Source organism: Pseudophryne corroboree, chromosome 12 (genome assembly GCF_028390025.1).
Source record: "Pseudophryne corroboree isolate aPseCor3 chromosome 12, aPseCor3.hap2, whole genome shotgun sequence".
Lineage (NCBI taxonomy): Eukaryota > Metazoa > Chordata > Amphibia > Anura > Myobatrachidae > Pseudophryne > Pseudophryne corroboree.
Genome location: NC_086455.1, coordinates 128,402,380 through 128,421,372, shown reverse-complemented (window position 1 = coordinate 128,421,372; position 18,993 = coordinate 128,402,380). Strand labels below are relative to the sequence as shown.

The window sequence follows — 18,993 nt, the reverse complement described above, 5'->3', positions numbered from 1 at the left end:
CACCCCCTTCCTAGCCTGAATCAGGGTAGGAATGACCTTACTCGGAATACCTTTCCGAGCTAAGATCTGGCGTTCAAACGCCATGCCGTCAAACGTAGCGATGATATGTCTTGATAGGCGAACGGCCCCTACAGCAGCAGATCCTCCCGAAGAGGTAAGTGCCTTGGATCTTCCAGCAGAAGATCCAGTAGATCCACATACCAAGCCCTCCTTGGCCAGTCCGGAGCAATGAGGATTGCCAGAACCTTTGTTCTTCTTACCAGCTGAAGGACCTTTGGAATCGGAGGAAGTGGAGGGAACACATACACTGACGTGAACACCCACGGTGTTACCAGTGCGTCCACCGCCACTGCCTGCGGGTCTCTCGACCTGGAACAGTACCTCCCCAGCTTCTTGTTGAGGTGGGAGGCCATCATGTCTATGTGAGGAACCCCCCACCAACCGATTACCTCTTCGAACACCTCCGGATGGAGGCCCCACTCCCCTGGATGGAGATCGTGTCTGCTGAGGAAGTCTGCTTCCCAGTTGTCTACTCCCGGAATGAAGATTGCCGACATCGCTACAGCGTGCCTTTCTGCCCAGAGGAGGATTCTTGACACCTCTGACATGGCAGCCCTGCTCTTCGTTCTGCCTTGTCGGTTTATGTAGGCTACTGTGGTCACGTTATCCGACTGCACCTGAACAGCCCGATCCTGTAGAAGGTGTGCGGCTTGCAAAAGGGCGTTGTACACGACCCTTAGCTCCAGGATGTTTATTGGGAAAAGAGATTCTTCATTTGACCACCTTCCTTGGAAGGTTTACCCCTGAGTGACTGCTCCCCAACCTCTTAGACTTGCATATGTGGTTAAAAGGATCCAGTCCTGTATTCCAAACCTTCGGCCTTCCAGAAGGTGAGGAAGTAGTAGCCACCAGAGGAGTGAAATCCTGGCTTTTGGAGACAGGCGTATCCTCTTGTGCATGTGTAGGTGAGAGCCCGACCACTGGTCCAATAGGTTGCTGAAAAGGTCGAGCATGAAACCTGCCGTACTACAGAGCCTCGTAGGCGGCAACCATCTTCCCCAGAAGGCATATGCATTGATGAACCGACACCATAGCTTTCTCCACCGGGAGAAATACCCTCTGCACTTTCATGTTGAGGATCATTCCCAGGAAATACAGCCGCCTTGTCGGTTCCAGATGAAACTTTGGAAGCTTTAGGATCCAACCATTCCTCCTGATCAGTTGTGTCGTGAGCGCGATGGACCGCAACAACCTCTCCCTGGACGATGCCTTGATCAAGAGATCGTCCAGATATGGAATTATGTTCACCCCCTATTTGCAGAGAACCATCATCTCCGCCATCACCTTGGTGAAGATCCCCGGTGCTGTGGAGAGGCCAAATGGCAGCGCCTGGAACTGATAGTGATCATCCGTCAGTGCAAACCTGAGATATGCCTGATGCGACGCCCAAATGGGAATGTGGAGGTAAGCATCCTTGATGTCCAGAGACACCAGGAACTCCCCCTCCGTCAGTCCTGAGATGACAGCTCTCAGAGATTCCATCTTGAATTTGAACTCTATGAGATAAGGGTTCAAAGACTTTAAGTTTAGAAAAGGCCGTACCGAACCATCTGGTTTCGGTACCACAAAAAGGTTTGAATAATGGCCCTCATTCGGAGTTGTTCGCTCGCTAGCTACTTTTAGCAGAAATGCAAACAAAGCCGCCACCCTCTGGGAGTGTATCTTAGCATAGCAGAATTGCTAACGAAAGATTAGCAATTGCTAACAAAAGATTAGCAATTCTGCTAATATTAGCAGAATTGCTAACGAAAGCAATTTCCTTGCAGTTTCTGAGTAGCTCCAGACCTACTCCTAGATTGCGATCACCTCAGTCCGTTTAGTTCCTGGTTTGACGTCACAAACACGCCCAGCGTCCGACCAGCCACTCCTGCGTTTTTACCTGGCACGCCTGCGTTTTTTAGCACACTCCCTGAAAACGGCCAGTTTCCGCCCAGAAACACCCACTTCCTGTCAATCAGCAGAGCGATTGAAAAGCTTTGTCCGCCTGTGAGTAAAATAGCATAGTTTTGTGTAAATTTGCCTAGCGCATGCGCTCTGCTGTGCATACGCATGCGCAGAACTGCCGGATTTTAGCCTATTAGCAACTCTGCTAAAATTAGCAGCGAGCAAACAACTCGGAATGAGGGCCAATAACCCTTGTTCCATTGCTGAAGTGGGACCAGAACAATGACCTCTGACACCACCAATTTTCTGATGGCCTCCAGAAGAATTGTCCTGTCTGCCAGCAGGGCTGGCAAGCCTGACCTGAAGAAACGGTGAGGCGGGGGATCTTGAAACTCCAGTCTGTACCCTCTGGACACTATATCCAGTACCCAGGGGTACAGACCCGACAACACCCAGACGTGGCTGAACTGCCGGAGTCTTGCCCCCACCTGACCCTCCTCCAGGCCTAGCTGTCCGCTGTCATGCGGAGGACTTAGGGGTATCAGAAGCGGGCTTCTGGGTTTGGGAACCTGTTGGAGCAGGCTTCTTTCCTTTGGCACGACCACCTCTGAAGAAGGTGTTCGAAGGCTTATTCTTTCTAGGCCTTGCGGGCTGAAAGGACTGTGACGTGGTAGATGAAAAAGGCTTCTTCATAGCCGGTCCAGCTGAGGGGAGAAAAGGAGACTTACCCGCGGTAGCCATGGCAATCCACGCATCCATCGCCTCCCCAAAAAGAGCCTGACCTTTGTATGGTAGGCCCTCCACACACTTCCTGGATTCCGCGTCCGCAGACCAGTTGCGCAGCCAGAGACCCTTGCGAGCCGAGACGGACATGGAGGAGATCCCCGCAGCCATGGAACCCAGGTCTTTCATGGAATCCACCAGGAACCCTGCAGAATCCTGAATATTACGTAAAAATAAATCAACGTCACCTTTATCCATCGTAGTCAATTCCTCCTGCAGAGTGATTGACCACCTGGCAATAGCTTTTGCAATCCAAGCACAGGCTATAGTAGGCCGCAATATAGCACCTGAAGCCGTGTAAATGGATTTCAGTGTAGCATCCACCTTGCGATCTGCCGGGTCCTTTAACGCGCTAGATCCCGGGACCATTAATACCACCTGTTTGGACACCCTGGAGACAGAGGCGTTGACTATCGGCGAGGACTCCCATCTCTTCCTATCTTCCTCAGGGAAGGGAAAATCCACCAAGACCCTCTGAGGAATCTGGAATTTCTTTTCCGGAGTTTCCCATGCCTTTTCAAAGATAGCATTCAATTCTTTGGATGCCGGGAAGGTGAGGGGGGCTTCTTATGATCTGTAAAGAAGGCCTCCTCCACCTGTTCCGGAGCTGTGTCTGAAATGTGTAAAACATCCCTAACAGCCTCAATCATCAACTGCACCCCCTTGGCAAGTGATGCCGTCCCCCTCAACACATCCCGTCACCGTCTGCAGCGTCAGAGTCGGTGTCCGTGTCATCCTGCATAATTGCAAGTGCACGTTTTTGAGAATGTACCACAGGGGACCCCGAGGAGGCAGGATCAGACCATACTACCATAGAGGACTGGAGGACCTGAGTGGCATGCTCAGTCCTAGCAACTCTATCAGAAATCTTAGAAATAGTCCCCCTCAGAGAGACTATCCATTCTGGCTCTCTAGCTGGGATCTGCGCTAAAACAGTGCAATCCTGATTACATGGAATGGAGTCTTCCTGGGAAGATAAATCCTCTGCAGCATATGAAACAGTGTCCCTAGACATGTTGTCACACACACTCAAACACCCCACAAACACACAGGGTATTATGTAGACAGAGGTTCCCACCCAAGAATGGCAGAGAGACACAGAGATTGGAGCCAACCCACACACAGCGCTGACTGTTTCCCTTAATAGGTGTCACAGCCTGTATACAGCCTCCCCCCCCCCCCCTTCTACAACCCCCTTGGTACCGTACAGATAGCTGGAGATTGCTCTGGAGGGACCTGGTTCCACTTGTAGTAAGTGCAGGCAGGAGAAAATGGCGCTGAACGCTGCTGTGTCCGCTCTGAGGAGAAGCTCCACCCCCGCAATGGCGCTGTCTTCCTGCTCACCGAAAGATTATACTGGCCGGAGGAGTTGGGCTGGCCTGGATCCGCAGACCCCGACAGACTTCAGTGGACAGTGTAGGGTCCGGCGCTGGCCCAGGGCACCCCTCCCAGCGCCGCACCGCAGTACCGCTGAGCCATCACGGAGCGCGGGTGTGTGTGTTGACTGTAGATAAAATATATCGTAAATGTGTCAGATACAAGGAAGGATGTGGCTGAACATCATCATCATCATAATAATTTTACAACTCGTTTCTTATGCTCACTTACAATGAATCCTAATCACAATACATGTTGAGTATCCCATATCCAAATATTCCGAAATACGGAATTTTTTGAGTGAGAGTCAGATAGTGAAACCTTTGTTTTCTGATGGCTCAATGTACACAAACTTTGTTTAATACACAAAGTTATTAAAATATTGTATTAAATGAAGTTCAGGCTGTGTGTATAAGGTGTATATGAAACATAAATGAATTGTGTGAATGTAGACACACTTTGTTTAATGCACAAAGTTATTAAAAATATTGGCTAAAATTAGCTGTGTGTATAAGGTGTATATGAAACATAAATGCATTATGTGCTTAGACATAGATCCCATCACCATGATATCTCATTATGGTATGCAATTATTCCAAAATACAGAAACATCCGATATCCAAAATACCTCTGGTCCCAAGCATTTTGGATAAGGGATACTCAACCTGTATATGAAGATGAACTGGATTTTGAAATATGAAGCCCTACATTGCATTAACATCACCAAATCTATTTTAAGTTTCACAGTAGCTAGTTTATCCTACCGAACATACAAGGTCTATGTGTAAAGTATACATATAATTATATAAATATTATATTATTTGTAAAATCTAAACTATTCTCTGTCTGCCAGGTATAATGATGGCTGAACCCACAGACGATCCAGGAGGGGATGAGGCCTCAGGGGGAGCATCTGTGCGGCAGAGAGAGCATTCTCCAATGTTGCACCTGGACCTTTATAACTTTGAGTCCCCAGATGCAGAAGGAAGTCGTTATGTGCTGACTAGTCCCCGCTCACTGGAGGCCTGTGCTCGCTGTATGGTGAAACCTGTAGAATTACTATCTAGAAGTCTATCTGATCTAGTTAAAGAGGCTCCAGGGCGATCCATGCGAGTAGCAACTGGTCTTTGTGAGGTGTACGAGATAGAAAGACAAAGAAAGCTAAAGATGTGCAGGGAGGAAAGGGAACGGATTATACGTCAAGAGAAGAGGAGAATTCTACCCTTGGTGCTGAGCAGCAACCTAAGCTCACCATCAAGCTCAAAAGTGCCTTCTCGGGCTGAACCAGCATCTGCTACAGAACCTAAAAGATCTGATACACTACCTTACATGGATCCTCAAAGACGTAAAAAAACACTTTCCAATGATACTGATAGCTACCAATCCCTACCTTCCAAAGTCACCCAAAGACGTAATCCTCCTATCCGCAAAAAGCAATATGCCACAGTGTCCAAGACTCAAAAATGCTCCCAATCTGAAGATGCTCAGGGCACTGCTGATGCAGTGATCACAGACTCTACTCATCCTGTCCAAAGAAAGAGTAAAAGTCAGTCTTTGGACTCCCTGCAGAAGATGAGAGATGGTGCCTCTGGTAGAACCTCCTCCGAGTCTATAACATCTTCCTACAGTGGGGACAGCTCTCGTGGCAGGACAGCACAGTTTATCCCAAAGTCCAGAACCCTGGACACAGTTAATTCTCTCTTGGGTAGGAGTTTTAGTCTTGGAGATCTCAGTCATTCACCCCAGACAACTAAGAAAGTTGAGAAAATGGTAAAGGAGGTGAAGAAGAAAGGGATTCAAGAATTGCCTCAGAGAGATAAGAAGATTGCAGCAATTATGATTGCCAAACATGAAGAGGAAAACATCAGGAACGAGCAGCGTTACTGGGCTCACCTACAGTGGGAAACCCAGCGAAGGACTTCAAATATAAGAAAGGAGTATGAGGAAAGGGAGAGACAAAGAGCTATACTACAAGGACAAAGAATGCTGGAGTCTCAAGTCAGAAACAGGCGTAATAAAATATCAACAGAGAATTTGCTCCATGAGGAGCAGTGGGAAGGAGAGGTGGAAAAACTCAAACGGGAGAAGATGGTAAAAGGCAAAGTTGAAGGCAAACAAAAGAACTCCAACCAGGTGAAAAGTCAGAAGTCCAAACAACAGAAAAAAAATGATGATCTGGAGCAAAATGATGAGTTACTGGAAGATAAATTGCTTTTAGCACAGAGTAAGAAACAGGAGAAGGCACAACAACTACAGGTCAACAAAATACTGCAGAACAAAATAGAGAAAATTAAGCACCAGGCACTTCTTCAGGAGTTAGCCCAAAGAGAGGAGTCTGATAATGAGGAGCGCAGAAGGACACTTGAGAAAAACCTTCATAGAACACAGGAAAACGTGGAGCTGCTACTTGGGAAAAGAAACCAAGAACTGAAGAACAGAGCAGAGAGGGAAGAGCTTCAAACCCAGAAAACAAGACAGGCAGCAGAACGGAGAGAGAAGGAGCGTGCAGAGCATTTAATTGAACTGGCCAGGGCTGCTGATAGGAGACTGCAGCATGCTGCACAAGTAGCCGATGAAGTAGTGCAGCACAAAGCAAGAAAAGCTGTGGAAAGCCGATTGGAAAAGGAGAAGGTCCAGAGGGAAAATCGTCAAAAAGTACTGAAAAGCGAGGATGTGAAAAGACAGGAACTGCTTATGTCCATAGAAAAGAAGTTAGAGCGCAGTGAACAGCTCTTTAAGGAGAAACAGTCTGTGCTTGAAAATGCACGGTCTGTAGCCAGGGCTTCTTTCAATTTTCGGGATAGAGTACGATCAGAAACAAACACACGTACTTTTGATAAGATGGCTCTGGAAGCAGAACTATATGCTACCATTGATAAAAAATGAGGTTTCCAGGGTCCGTAGGAACATACATTCACCTCTATGCCAGCTTCTCTTGTTGCAGTATTCTGGTATGACAGGACCTCACAGAATGCTCTCAGACATCTTCTAAACCACCAGGCAGATGCAGCAGTAATGTATTAATATGTTAGAGACAAAAAACAAAGACCTTCCTCAAGGTCAGTATTATATGCATTAAGGGCAGAACTCACTTCTTTTATTTAATTCCCACATCTATCAAGTTTATGGCTATCATCAATGGTAAAAGCAAATTATGACTAATTGTATTCCCATTAACATTTTATCTTAACATAAAATTGAGTGGTTGGAAATAGGAGCAAGAAAGTTTCCTCAAAAGACATTTACCAGTGCACGTACACTTCCAGCTAAGTAGGACCTTGCATTAAGGCAAGAATGGTACTATTTAGCATGTGCAAGACAAGCTGACATGTGACAACTGTGGCACGCAAAAAGTGTAATAAGTCTATACATCACAAGTATAGCTTTGTGTTGAAATATGGGGTGACACTTAACAAGTATATCATGACTGTACAGGACAGGTTGATAAACAAGTTCATGTAGAGCAGGCCTGCCCAACCTGTGGCTCTCCAGGTGTTAGGAAACTACAAGTCTCCACATGCCTTGTCACAGTTTTCCTATTAGGGAATGCTGAAACTTTGGCAGGGCATGCTGGGATGTGTAGTTTCACAACAGCTGGAGAGCCTCAGGTTGCCCAGGCCTTATATAGAGTCTTCGTAATTTTCCTCTTCACTGTACAAACTATGGGGGTTATTTAGAGTTGTTAGCAAATAAAAAAGGTTAGCAAATTGGGCAAAACCATTCTGTACTGCAGGTGGGGCAGATGTAACATGTGCAGAGAGAGTTGGATTTGGGTGTGGTGTGTTCAAACTGAAATCTAAATTGCAGTATAAAAATAAAGCAGCCAGTATTTGCAATGCACAGAAACAATATAACCCACCCAAATCTAACTCTCTCTGCACATGTTACACATGCCACACCTGTAGTGTAATATGGTTTTTGCACAAATGCTAACTTTTTTTGGTTTGCTAGCAACTCTGAATAAACCCCTATACCAGTGATCACTTGCAGATCACTCAGTAATCAGAAGCACGGGGAAACAAACTACAGCTATTTATTTATTATGTTGTAAATGGATGTGTCTCTGAATGTGAAGTCATCCTGTTTTCAGAGTTCTTTGTCTTATTTTTACTTAACAGATCATTTAAAAACATATAGTCCATAATTTACATGTCAGGCTCGGGTTGTGCATATGTAACTTCATAAACCTTGGCTTTCATGCAGGGGTGTAGCAGGGTGGCTCCAGTGGAGCGCGAGCTCCGGGTGCTGGAAAAGTTAGAGGGCGCGTAGCCACTTGCACCCTTCTCTCCATCCACTATACCACGAGCCACTGTACAGGCAGCTGCAGAGCAGGAGAAGCAGAAGGGCGCACACTGACTCGGAGACTATGTAGGGAACAGGGCAGGCCATAGGCGACAGCAGGAGACACGGACAACCAGCACATGCCGGAGCTCTGCTGCCCTCTTTATATGTCTCAGTGTCTGCGTGTAGCTGTGCAGCAGGGTTACTTCTGTTCTTCTATACTACTCTCTGCCCCAGCAGCTGCAGCACCTCTTTCTGCCCCTGCTGCTGCAGCACCTCTCTCTGTCACAGCTGCTGCTGCAGCACCTCTCTCTGTTCCGGCTGCTGCTGCAGCACCTCTCTCTGTTCCGGCTGCTGCTGCAGATTAACATGTATTAGCGGCTCTACTGTGGTGTAACATGTATAAATGGCTCTACTGTGGCGTAACATGTATAAGAGGCTTTACTGTGTGGTGTAACGTGTATAAGGGGCTCTACTGTGTGGCGTAAAGTGACTAACAGACACAATTTTGGTGTAATGTGAATAACGGACAATACTGTAAGGTGCAATCTGAATTGGAACTATTCTGTGGCCACAACCATTCCCATGAAGCCAGGCCCCTATATGTTTGTTGCGCGCCTTAGGTGCGTACTGACCCTATTTTAAACATGGGGGAAACGTTTGCCCTAAGATCAACAAGGTCTAGAACCGACCCTGTCACCAATTTAGAATTTTTAAATATTTTTTCTTTTCAAATGTAACATGCCCACAATTCAATACAGGGTAGGGAGTGCCGAAACATACCCTTGCTCCGGGCACCATGGCACCTAGCTACGGGTGTAGTATGGTATGCCGGCGGCCGGGCTCCCGGCGACCAGCAAACCAGCGCCGGGAGCCCGACCACCGGCATACCGACAGCATGGTGAGCACAAATGAGCCCCTAGCGGGCACGGTGGCGCGCTACGCTATTTATTCTCCCTCCAGGGGGGTCGTGGACCCCACGAGGGAGAATATCTGTCGGTATGCCGGGTGTCGGGATTCCGGCGCCGGTATACTGTGCGCCGGGATCCCGACATTCGGCATACTGAAGACCACCCCCTAGCTACACCTCTGCTTTCATGTAGTTCTGCAGCAGAATCAGTTGGTAGCATTTGCACATTTTCATGGGCAGGGCTGAAAAGTTAGCAGTTGGGCAAAGTATACATGTCACACTTATTCATGATACAAATGTCATTGGTTTTGACATGAACTGATAGATGGTCATATTATGAATGCTGCTTTTGATGGGTTAGAACATACCAGTTGTGTCAAATGGACAAAGGGCCCGATCTGGAGATGGATGCTACCGTACAGCTGCTGCGAGTTTGTGCTGTGCGATTATATGCAAATATCGCAGGAGGAGGTGTCTTGTGTAAATATGACGGCTTCTCTGATCCGCTGCTGCGTCCGGAGACACAGCATTGGATTATCTGCGTGAACATCGGCCATCTAAGTAACCCTCAGGTTTCTCAGGAGGATTGGTGTTTTCACAGTAAAGCTGCTTCCATGGATGTAGCAACTGGCCTCAGCATGGTCAAAAAGTAGGGCCGACTTGCCCCATTTTCTGAAACACTGGCGGTCTCCGCCCCTTCTCCATCCCCAAACAGCTGCAGTCTATCAATTAATCTGTGGCTTAGGGGGCAATACGACCATCGATGCAGAAACAGATCTGCTCATGCACAGGACACATAATGTGCATGCTCAGATCGCCTAACATCGGAGATGCACAAAGCATCGGGTTTGCACAAATCTCTGAATTTGGCCCACAGAGCAGAAGAGCCCATATAAAAATTTTTACCTTCATTAGTTATATTGTGAGTTGTTGTTTTTTTTTTTTACAAGCCCCAAAAGCAAATAATAAAACGTTACCAAGCACAATCTCACAATATCCATGATGTATAAATGTAAAGTACATCCAATTTGAATGCATAGAGCCTGTCTGTGGTAGTAACTGCTGTCTTATATGCAGAGATACAGTACTGTTAATTTGTGTGGTTCTTATCAAGAACAAGGTTTGTCAGTGTGAACGCACTGAATGATTAACGGAATGTGCAGATGCAGGTCTGGATTTCATAAGGCGGCTCTTTTCCCGCACAATACTTATGTACAAAAGTGTACTGAGAAAATCCAAAAGAATGAACTGATGAAAGTAAACCCGAGGAGGGAATGAACTGTGTAGAAAAGTGCCACTGTGTATACTGCATAGTGATAAGAACAGTGGCGGATCTTGCTACGGGCACACAGGATTTTTGCCCGGGGCACCGCCTTCCGGAGGGCGCCGCCGCCATCCGGAGGGCGCCACCGCCGTGGCAAGATCCGCTACTGGTGGTGCCCCCTGGTGCTGCGCGGTGCTGTGCTGTCACTGCTGTGTGTGATTACGTCATTGCACACCGCACGGCATTGTGGGACTGGCACATAGACGCTAGGGGTCATAATTGACCTCTAGTGTCTATGCTGTGCTATGGGAGGGACGTCCTGATGTCTCTCCCATAGATCCGAGGAGCGGTGCCGGAGACCGGAGACGGAGGTCAACAGCGGTCGGGAATCAGGAGCGGGGATGGTAAGAATTAATTATTATTTTTTATTTTTTTGCAAGTGGCACAACTCTACTGGGGGCACAAACGGGGCACAACTCTACTGGGGGCACAAATGGGGGCATAACTCTACTGGGGGCACAAACGGGGCACAACTCTACAGGGGGCATAACTGACCATGCCCCTATTTTCGCCTGGGGTGCCACAAGGGCTAGAACCGGCCCTGGATAAGAACACAATTATGTAAAAATTACAAATATAAACATAAATACGTATATAAATATAAATACAATTATATAAAACCAAAGACAGCGCAGAGGCAGGGGGAGTAGTAGAGTAAGATAGAGACTCACTGCAGCTTGTAGTGATGGATGACACAGGTGGAGTAGGGACAGTGGCAGCACTTGTGAGTGGTGGGCCCAGGTGTAAAAATATAATCCTCCCCCCCTTCCTTCTGCACCCCAACCCAAATTCACAATGTGTCACACAGCACTGGATGACGAGGAGAGGCCGAGGGTGACATCGTAAGGCAAAGAGAGACAGTGGTTGACAGCAGAAGGGAGGGTGAGGCAGAGGGTGACATGGGGAGGCAGTGGGTGACAGGGGTACAAGCACAATGTCCTGTATGGTGTGGAAAACAGGGGACATGTACCCTGGTGGGGGCAGAAACACAGAGGCCTCTGCTCTGTCTGTGACAGGAACCACCACCCTTTGTACTTTACTCAGCCAGGCAGACTCTGACGGTGCCAGTTACACCAGTTGTGGCTGCCTTTAATTCACAGACAGCAGTGAATAAAAAAAATATACAGTTGACTGTTATTAGAGGCAGTATGTGGCTGTGATCATCTGCGCTGATAGGTGGCAGGACTCTTGTGTCAGTTCGCATACCTCCCAACTTTCATGATATGCCATTCAGGACTCCTGCGCAGCTTCACCTCCCGCTATGCCTCCCAGTGTCCATCACTTTAGGGGCATACCCAGCGCTCTGTGAGCTGCTGGCATGCCCCCAGTCCCTTTGACTGCCATGAATAGACTTACTGCTGCTCTACAGCTGAGCTGCGTGTGATAGAGAGCCTCCCTACTGACACTGCGGCCCGCTGGTGGGACACAGGGACAGTCCCAAAAAACAGGACTGTCCCGCAAAAATCGGGACAGTTGGGAGGTATGAGTTCGGCACACACAAGGTCAGCCCTGCCTCCCAAAGGTAAGGGGCAGGTCCCTCAGACAGTGGTGCCCACCCTGCTCTCTGCACTGAGCCATTTATCCGGCATTGCTCAAAATGGTCTGCGGGGAGCCAGGGGATAACTCATTGCTGGTCTGGGCAGCAGTGGGCCCCTTAGTCCTCAGGGGCCCCGGTGCAATGCACCTTCTGCACCAAATAGTAGTTCCACCCCCGAGTAGAGTGTAAACAGCACTCAATGGAGGCAGTTCAGTTTGAGGCGATGGCCCTTAGTTTCAACTGCCAACACCAAGGTTGTAGAATTTTCCTCACACTCCAAAGAGTTGTGCAGGAAAATCTGTGATGTTGGATTACTATAATTACAAGTGATATGTGCATCCACACATTGCTTGGAATTGAATTAGCCCTAATGAGCCTATACCCACAAAGTGGGCAGATAGACAGGATCAGTGAGGTTGGAGATGTAGGAGTGAGGGAAGTGAGTGAGGGCTTTATAAATGAAAATAAAGAGTTTAAGTGAGGGTTAGATGGATGAGGAGCCAGTAACTCGGCTTGCAGAGGGGAACGGATAACACACATGTAAGCGGGGACTTATGGTACAGTGTAGTGGTAACAATAACAACATGTAGAGAGAGTAGGCTTAGCAGGTTTTGTAGAGGGGTAAATAGGGTGAGATTGTTTTTAGAAATACTGAGTATGAGAAAGTGCTGGGGCATAGGAGGTAGCATAAAGACAGAGACAGGAGAGAGTACGGAGGGAGCAACACTGTGGTATTTATAATGGGTGCAGTATGTGCGGTGCACACAGACCCCCGGGATACTGGGGGGACCACATCGCACACCCTGCACCCATTATTTGTAATTCTTACCCTCCGGATTCCCACAGCAAAGCAGCAGCACTGCAGGAATCACTGGGAAAATGACACTGAGCCATTTTCCCGGTGTTTTGTGCATGCACAGTAGGAAAACCACTGAGAAAATGGCCACTGCACCATTTTTCCAGAGATCTGCGCATGTGCGCTAGACTTTGGGACAGCGCTAGGGTCCCCTAGGGACCCTAGTTCCCAGAGTCACAGCGCTGCCGCCGGCTAGAGAGTAGAGGGCCCCGACAGCCTGCACACGGACCTCCTCCTCTTTCCCCAGGGAGCGACGTCATGGGAGGAGAGGTGAATTTTGGTTTCATCAGCATGGAAGTAAAAGTAGGTGATGAGATCTCTAATGAAGGAGAAAAGGGGGACAAGAACAGACCATGGAGATTACTAACATGATACCAGGGCTGAAACTAGGATTTCTGTCACCCAGGACAAGGCAGTAATATGCCCCATCCCCCCCCCCCCCCTCCTCCCCGAAGCCAGATAAGTAATTTTATCTTATGAAAATGTATAATAAATACGTACAATAAACTTTGCTCTTGACCTGTATACAATGAGCAGGTTGCTGTGCATTAATATGTTTAGTCATCTGGTAGATCAGAGGAAAGTGATATGTAGAAATTAAAGCAATAGGTGTATTTAAGACAATATTAATTTATTTCAACGTGACACAGTGGTGCTGATGATGAGTGCGCCATTCTAGGTAATGTATGCGTGTGTGAAATCGCTCTGCACATGTCTAGAACAGCGGGTGCACATATATGCAGATTTGTGTCATTCTGACACTGATGTCGCTTGTGGCTGGATAGACATGACAGAAGTACAATAACAATGGGGATAATTCTGAGTTGATCGCAGCAGCAAGTTTGTTAGCAGTTGGGCAAAACCATGTGCACTGCAGGTGGGGCAGATGTAACATGTGCAGAGAGAGTTAGATTTGGGTGGGTTATTTTGTTTCTGTGCAGGGTAAATACTGCCTGCTTTATTTTTACAGTGCAATTTAGATTGCAGTTTGAGCACACCACACCCAAATCTAACTCTCTCTGCACATGTTATATATCTGCTCTCCCCCCTGCAGTGCACATGGTTTTGCCCAACTGCTAACAAACATCCTGCTGTGATCAACTCAGAATTACCCCCAATATGTGTGTGATCTGTTAATAGTTGTAGGAAGCCCTATATGTCTCTGAGAAATGAATATTGTGTGAGGGTGGTTGGGGGCAGGTGAGAATAATGGCTTATGGTGATTCCCAGCACTGGCGCTTATGAATGATAGTTGCTGATTGACGACACGTATGGGACATTTTTACTCATTTTCATGGAATATAATCAGTATATTAATCAATAGGAATCTGATACATTTCTGCTGTAATGGGGCGTTCTTGCGTAGGGTAGAGAGCAAGTTGACAGAAATGTGCAGATCTGTGCATACCCGTGATTACACCTGTTTTTGGATAGGGCTGGGGAAAGTTCACACTGATAATGGTGTCAGCAATTAAGTCAAGTATACATATAAGGTAGTCATGCCACCAAAATGAGCAGAACTCTGCATATTGGTGAATATACGCATTATTATGTGTACAGAATGTATTTACAGTCAACTAGCAACTAGAGTTGTGTGTATAAATCCATGCTGCCCTGCAGAGAGGAGGGAATGAAGATGTAACGTGTGCAGATAGATTTGGAGTTGGAAGAAGAAGAGGGTGCATCCTAGCTAGCATTACCAGTGAACAGGTAGTTTTTTTTCTCATAGCTACATTGATTCAGTCTCAAGGTGTGTACAGTACACACGGTGAGATTCGGGCTAACCCCTAATCTCACTATGCGACGGGGACTAAGTCGGTATCGCAAGCACATAATGACTGAGGAGATAGTCAAAATTGACTTTCCTTGACTGGTCGACATGAGTTAAGTCGTCATACTTTGGATCGACCACGTTTGGTCGACATGATCATTAGGTCGACATGAAACAAAGGTCGACATGTTTTTTTTACTTTTTTTGTGTTGTTTTCTTCGTAAAGTGACGGGGAACCCCAATTAGTGCACCGTGACCCCTCGCATGGCTCACCTCGCTCTGTTACCGTTCCCAATTGTAGTCCACATGGATCGTTACTTATGAAAAGGTCAAAAAAATTGGAAAAACTCACGTCGAACTTTTTCCATGTCGACCTAATGACCATATCGATCTAGTGATCATGTCGACCTAATGCATGTCGACCAAACGTGATCCACCTAATGCATGTTGACCACACGTGGTCGACCCAATGTATGTCGACCTAACTCGTCAACCTAATGACCGCCCTCCGTTCTAGTCTGCCGTCAAATTCTCTGTTTCTGTGTAATACTCATGATATTCATAGTCACCAGCTATTAGTACATACTGCCATTTTATGAACAGGTTTAATAGTAATAAATAAGCATGGTATATTACATATATTAAGTGCCTTTACATGTTTTTGGCTAACTCTATATATATTTTATTGTTAAAATTAGTTTTAAGAAGACACAGCCACACCCACAGCCAAGTATTAAGTCATAGAGGTAAATTTACTAAGATGGGAGTTCTATTTAAGATGGGATGTTGCCCATAGCAACCAATCATATTCCAGGTATTATATTCTAGAAGGTGTTAGATAAATGAGAAGTAGAATCTGATTGGTTGCTATGGGCAACATCCCATCTTAAATAGAACTCCCATCTTAGTAAATTTACCCCATAGTCTGAAAAGCTGCATTAAGTCTTTGTAAATGGTCAATTCCACTGAAATTTGTTAAAACAACAATAGAAAACATTAAAGCAGAATCTTTTGGCAACATAACTTTTGCGAATCCTATATAATAAAAGGCTAACACTGCACCTCACCTCTATGGGGGGAATTCAAGTGTTTTGCACGCCGGCGGCCACTAGATGGCACCCAACGGAGCAATTCAATTGTTGATCAATTCGGGTGCGCACAGCTGCCGGCGTTGACATTACTGTTTTGTTGTTCAACATTTTGAGGGTCTGGTAACTAGTTGCGTTACAAGGGCGGTATTCAATTGTTTGAAAAGTCAGTTGGGTGTCTGTTTTTTCCTATCTAATAGACAGGAAAAAACAGACCCGCAACCGACTTTTCAAACAATTGAATACCCCCCTAAATGTTCAGAGCACATTTAAGGTGAATTTTGATATGGCCAGAGCACCTTTGTGTCTTCAAGTAGTCAGCGATCATATAACCTTTATTCATATTACAGTAATGTTCTTAGCAGTAGAGAGTATTTTAGCAGAAGAGTGAGCTGGTTTTGTGGGAGGCTGCACCCTGTCCACTCATGATTACGGCCTAATTTACGGGCCTGATTCAGAGGGTGGACTCAAATGTCACCTCCGCTACGTCTTTGTAGTATGTACAGAGCATCTGTGCAACAAAATGGAAATGCTGCAGTAGGCAGATGATCTGCTGCCTGCGTCCACAGACGCAGCCTCTGGCTTTGGCATGCCCATAAAATTAGTCTGTTGCCTCCATTTTCTGGAGTGCGTCTTGTAACTGCCCCAAAATGCCTGCAGCCACCAATCTGGATGCAACTTACAGGGAGCTGTGGCTACGGTGCATGTGCAGTCCTCAAAACATGTGTCATGTGTGACCGGATCAGGACTGAATCCATGGCCCCTATATCCAGGAAGTCAGGGCTGAATGTGTTATTCTTCACAGCTGTTCCCATATTGAGGGTGCCCCTTCAATGCCAAGAATACCAGCGTCAGGTGGCATCGATGGGGAATTTTTATGGGAGGGCTTTTGATGACCTCATCCCCATGTAACATGACCATGCTTGTGTTGGCATACAGTGACATAGTTCGCATCCTGATCAGATTAGGAAATCTACAAATTGTGAGGTCTGAAATCATAATGTGAGGCCGGGAGGCGAGCAGGAAACCAGAGACTGAGAAACAGTAGAAGGAGCAGGGTCCTCCACAAGAGATTAATGCCGCGAGGTCCGTGTCACACTGATGCAAGAATATTGCAGGGTAACACACCACTATATCACACTTGCCTGCTATGTTTCTGTTCCCACCTGGGGGGGAAATGCAGGTGACTTCGGTGAGGACAGAGCAAACCACCTGAGGTGCAATGCTGCATCATCACACAGGGAGCAGAGCCGCTGAGACTTCCATCATCTCCTGCGGTACTGGACACTGACCTGCTCTCCCGGACCGTTCCAAGGGAGTAGGCATGTGTGCACTATGGGGGTCATTCCGAGTTGTTCGCTCGTTATTTTTTTCTCGCAACGGAGTGATTAGTCGCTAATGCGCATGCGCAATGTCCGCAGTATGACTGCGCCAAGTAAATTTGCTATGCAGTTAGGTATTTTACTCACGGCATTACAAGGTTTTTTCTTCGTACTGGTGATCGTAATGTGATTGACAGGAAGTGGGTGTTTCTGGGTGAAAACTGTCCGTTTTATGGGTGTGTGCGAAAAAACGCAGCCGTTTCTGGGAAAAACGCGGGAGTGGCTGGAGAAACGGGGGAGTGTCTGGCCGAACGCTGGGTGTGTTTGTGACGTCAAACCAGGAACGAAACTGACTGAACTGATCGCAGATGCCGAGTAAGTGTGGAGCTACTCAGAAACTGCTAAGAAGTGTCTATTCGCAATTCTGGTAATCTTTCGATCGCAATTTTGATAAGCTAAGATACACTCCCAGTAGGCGGCAGCTTAGCGTGTGCAAAGCTGCTAAAAGCAGCTTGCGAGCGAACAACTCGGAATGACCACCTATGTGAAACAAAATGTATTCATCCAACTTAGCAAAACAGAAATTTGATTTTCCATTTGTAATAATTTGTCAGCAAACGTCTCCATGCAGTGCATTGTGAACCATCTTCCTTATATACTGTGACATAAGACCCATGGTAAAGCCCCTGAAGCACACACTGAGCATAGAGGCTTGGAATAACCCATAGATATGACATCACGGTTCTTAGTGCAAGTCACTAAATAATGTCTAGAAATAAAAATATGTCAGTCTTATGTATTCCATATGTACCCCACAGCAGTATAGGGTTCTTTATCATTTGTAACATTACACAGTGCTGTGAGAGTTCGATGAATGATTTGTTGAAATCTGAATATCATAATACTTGCAACCCCGTCGTGACAATAGATAACCTTCACCAACTAATAAAGTTGCTGCACTGTTTACTGCCACGCTCTTCTCGCCTGTACTTGTATCTGCAGACAGTAGCCACACCAGACAGCAATGTACACCAACTGTGAAGCGCTTTATGGAAGCTGGAGCAGTGACTTCTCTGTTAAGCACATCATTTTGTACAATAAATTTGCACTGTTTGTTGATTTATATTGGTTTGTGAAATATTCTATTTGTATAAATAAACTGACAATTACTTAGTCTGCGCTGAATCATAAACCTGTCTATAAAAGCCGCTGAAGAGAGTCGTGTTGAACACCATGCAATCAGCACACACATATTTCACAACAACACGCTGACTTCATATATCAGTGTTCCAGTGTTTCATACCTTTTAATATGGGATCCGGTCAAAATCAAAGTGGTCGTGATCCTGGCAGTCGAAAATACAGACGCCAGAATCCCGACACTGCTCAAACTGACAGTGCCGGCATCCCAAATGAGATCACAATTCTGGTGCCAGCATACCGACAGCTGGAATCCCAAATGAGTGACTGCCAGGATGCCGGAGAGGAAAGCTACAGTAGGGCGGTTAGGCTTAGACTGCGGGGGAGGGGTGTTACGGTTAGGTACCTACGGGGAGTGTAATGGGCCCTACATACTGGGCGATAATACTGAAAGATATGAACGATCTCGTTCATTAATTAATGAGATACCGTTCATATCTTTCAGTGTGGAGGCACCAGCGATGAACAATTCGCGGCCCCGGGCTCATTCATCGCTGGTGACCCGTCGCTTGTGCATGCAGGTCAATATGGACGATCTTGTCCTTATTTGCCTGGACTGCTATGGAGCCAGGTGATGGGGAGGGGGGTGGGGGGAGTGAAG

General features: G+C 46.7%; 1 protein-coding gene across 1 annotated transcript in view; it reads left to right on the top strand.

Moving 5' to 3' along the window:
* Window positions 1–18,367, top strand: part of CCDC177 (coiled-coil domain containing 177) — a 46,334-nt gene extending 27,967 nt beyond the window's left edge. Inside the window, exon 2 of the mRNA XM_063948015.1 lies at window positions 4,958–18,367. Within this exon, the coding sequence (XP_063804085.1) occupies window positions 4,963–6,990 (2,028 nt within the window). The 5' untranslated portion in view covers window positions 4,958–4,962 and the 3' untranslated portion in view covers window positions 6,991–18,367. The remainder of the gene's footprint in view (window positions 1–4,957) is intronic.
* Window positions 18,368–18,993: the final 626 nt, after the last annotated feature.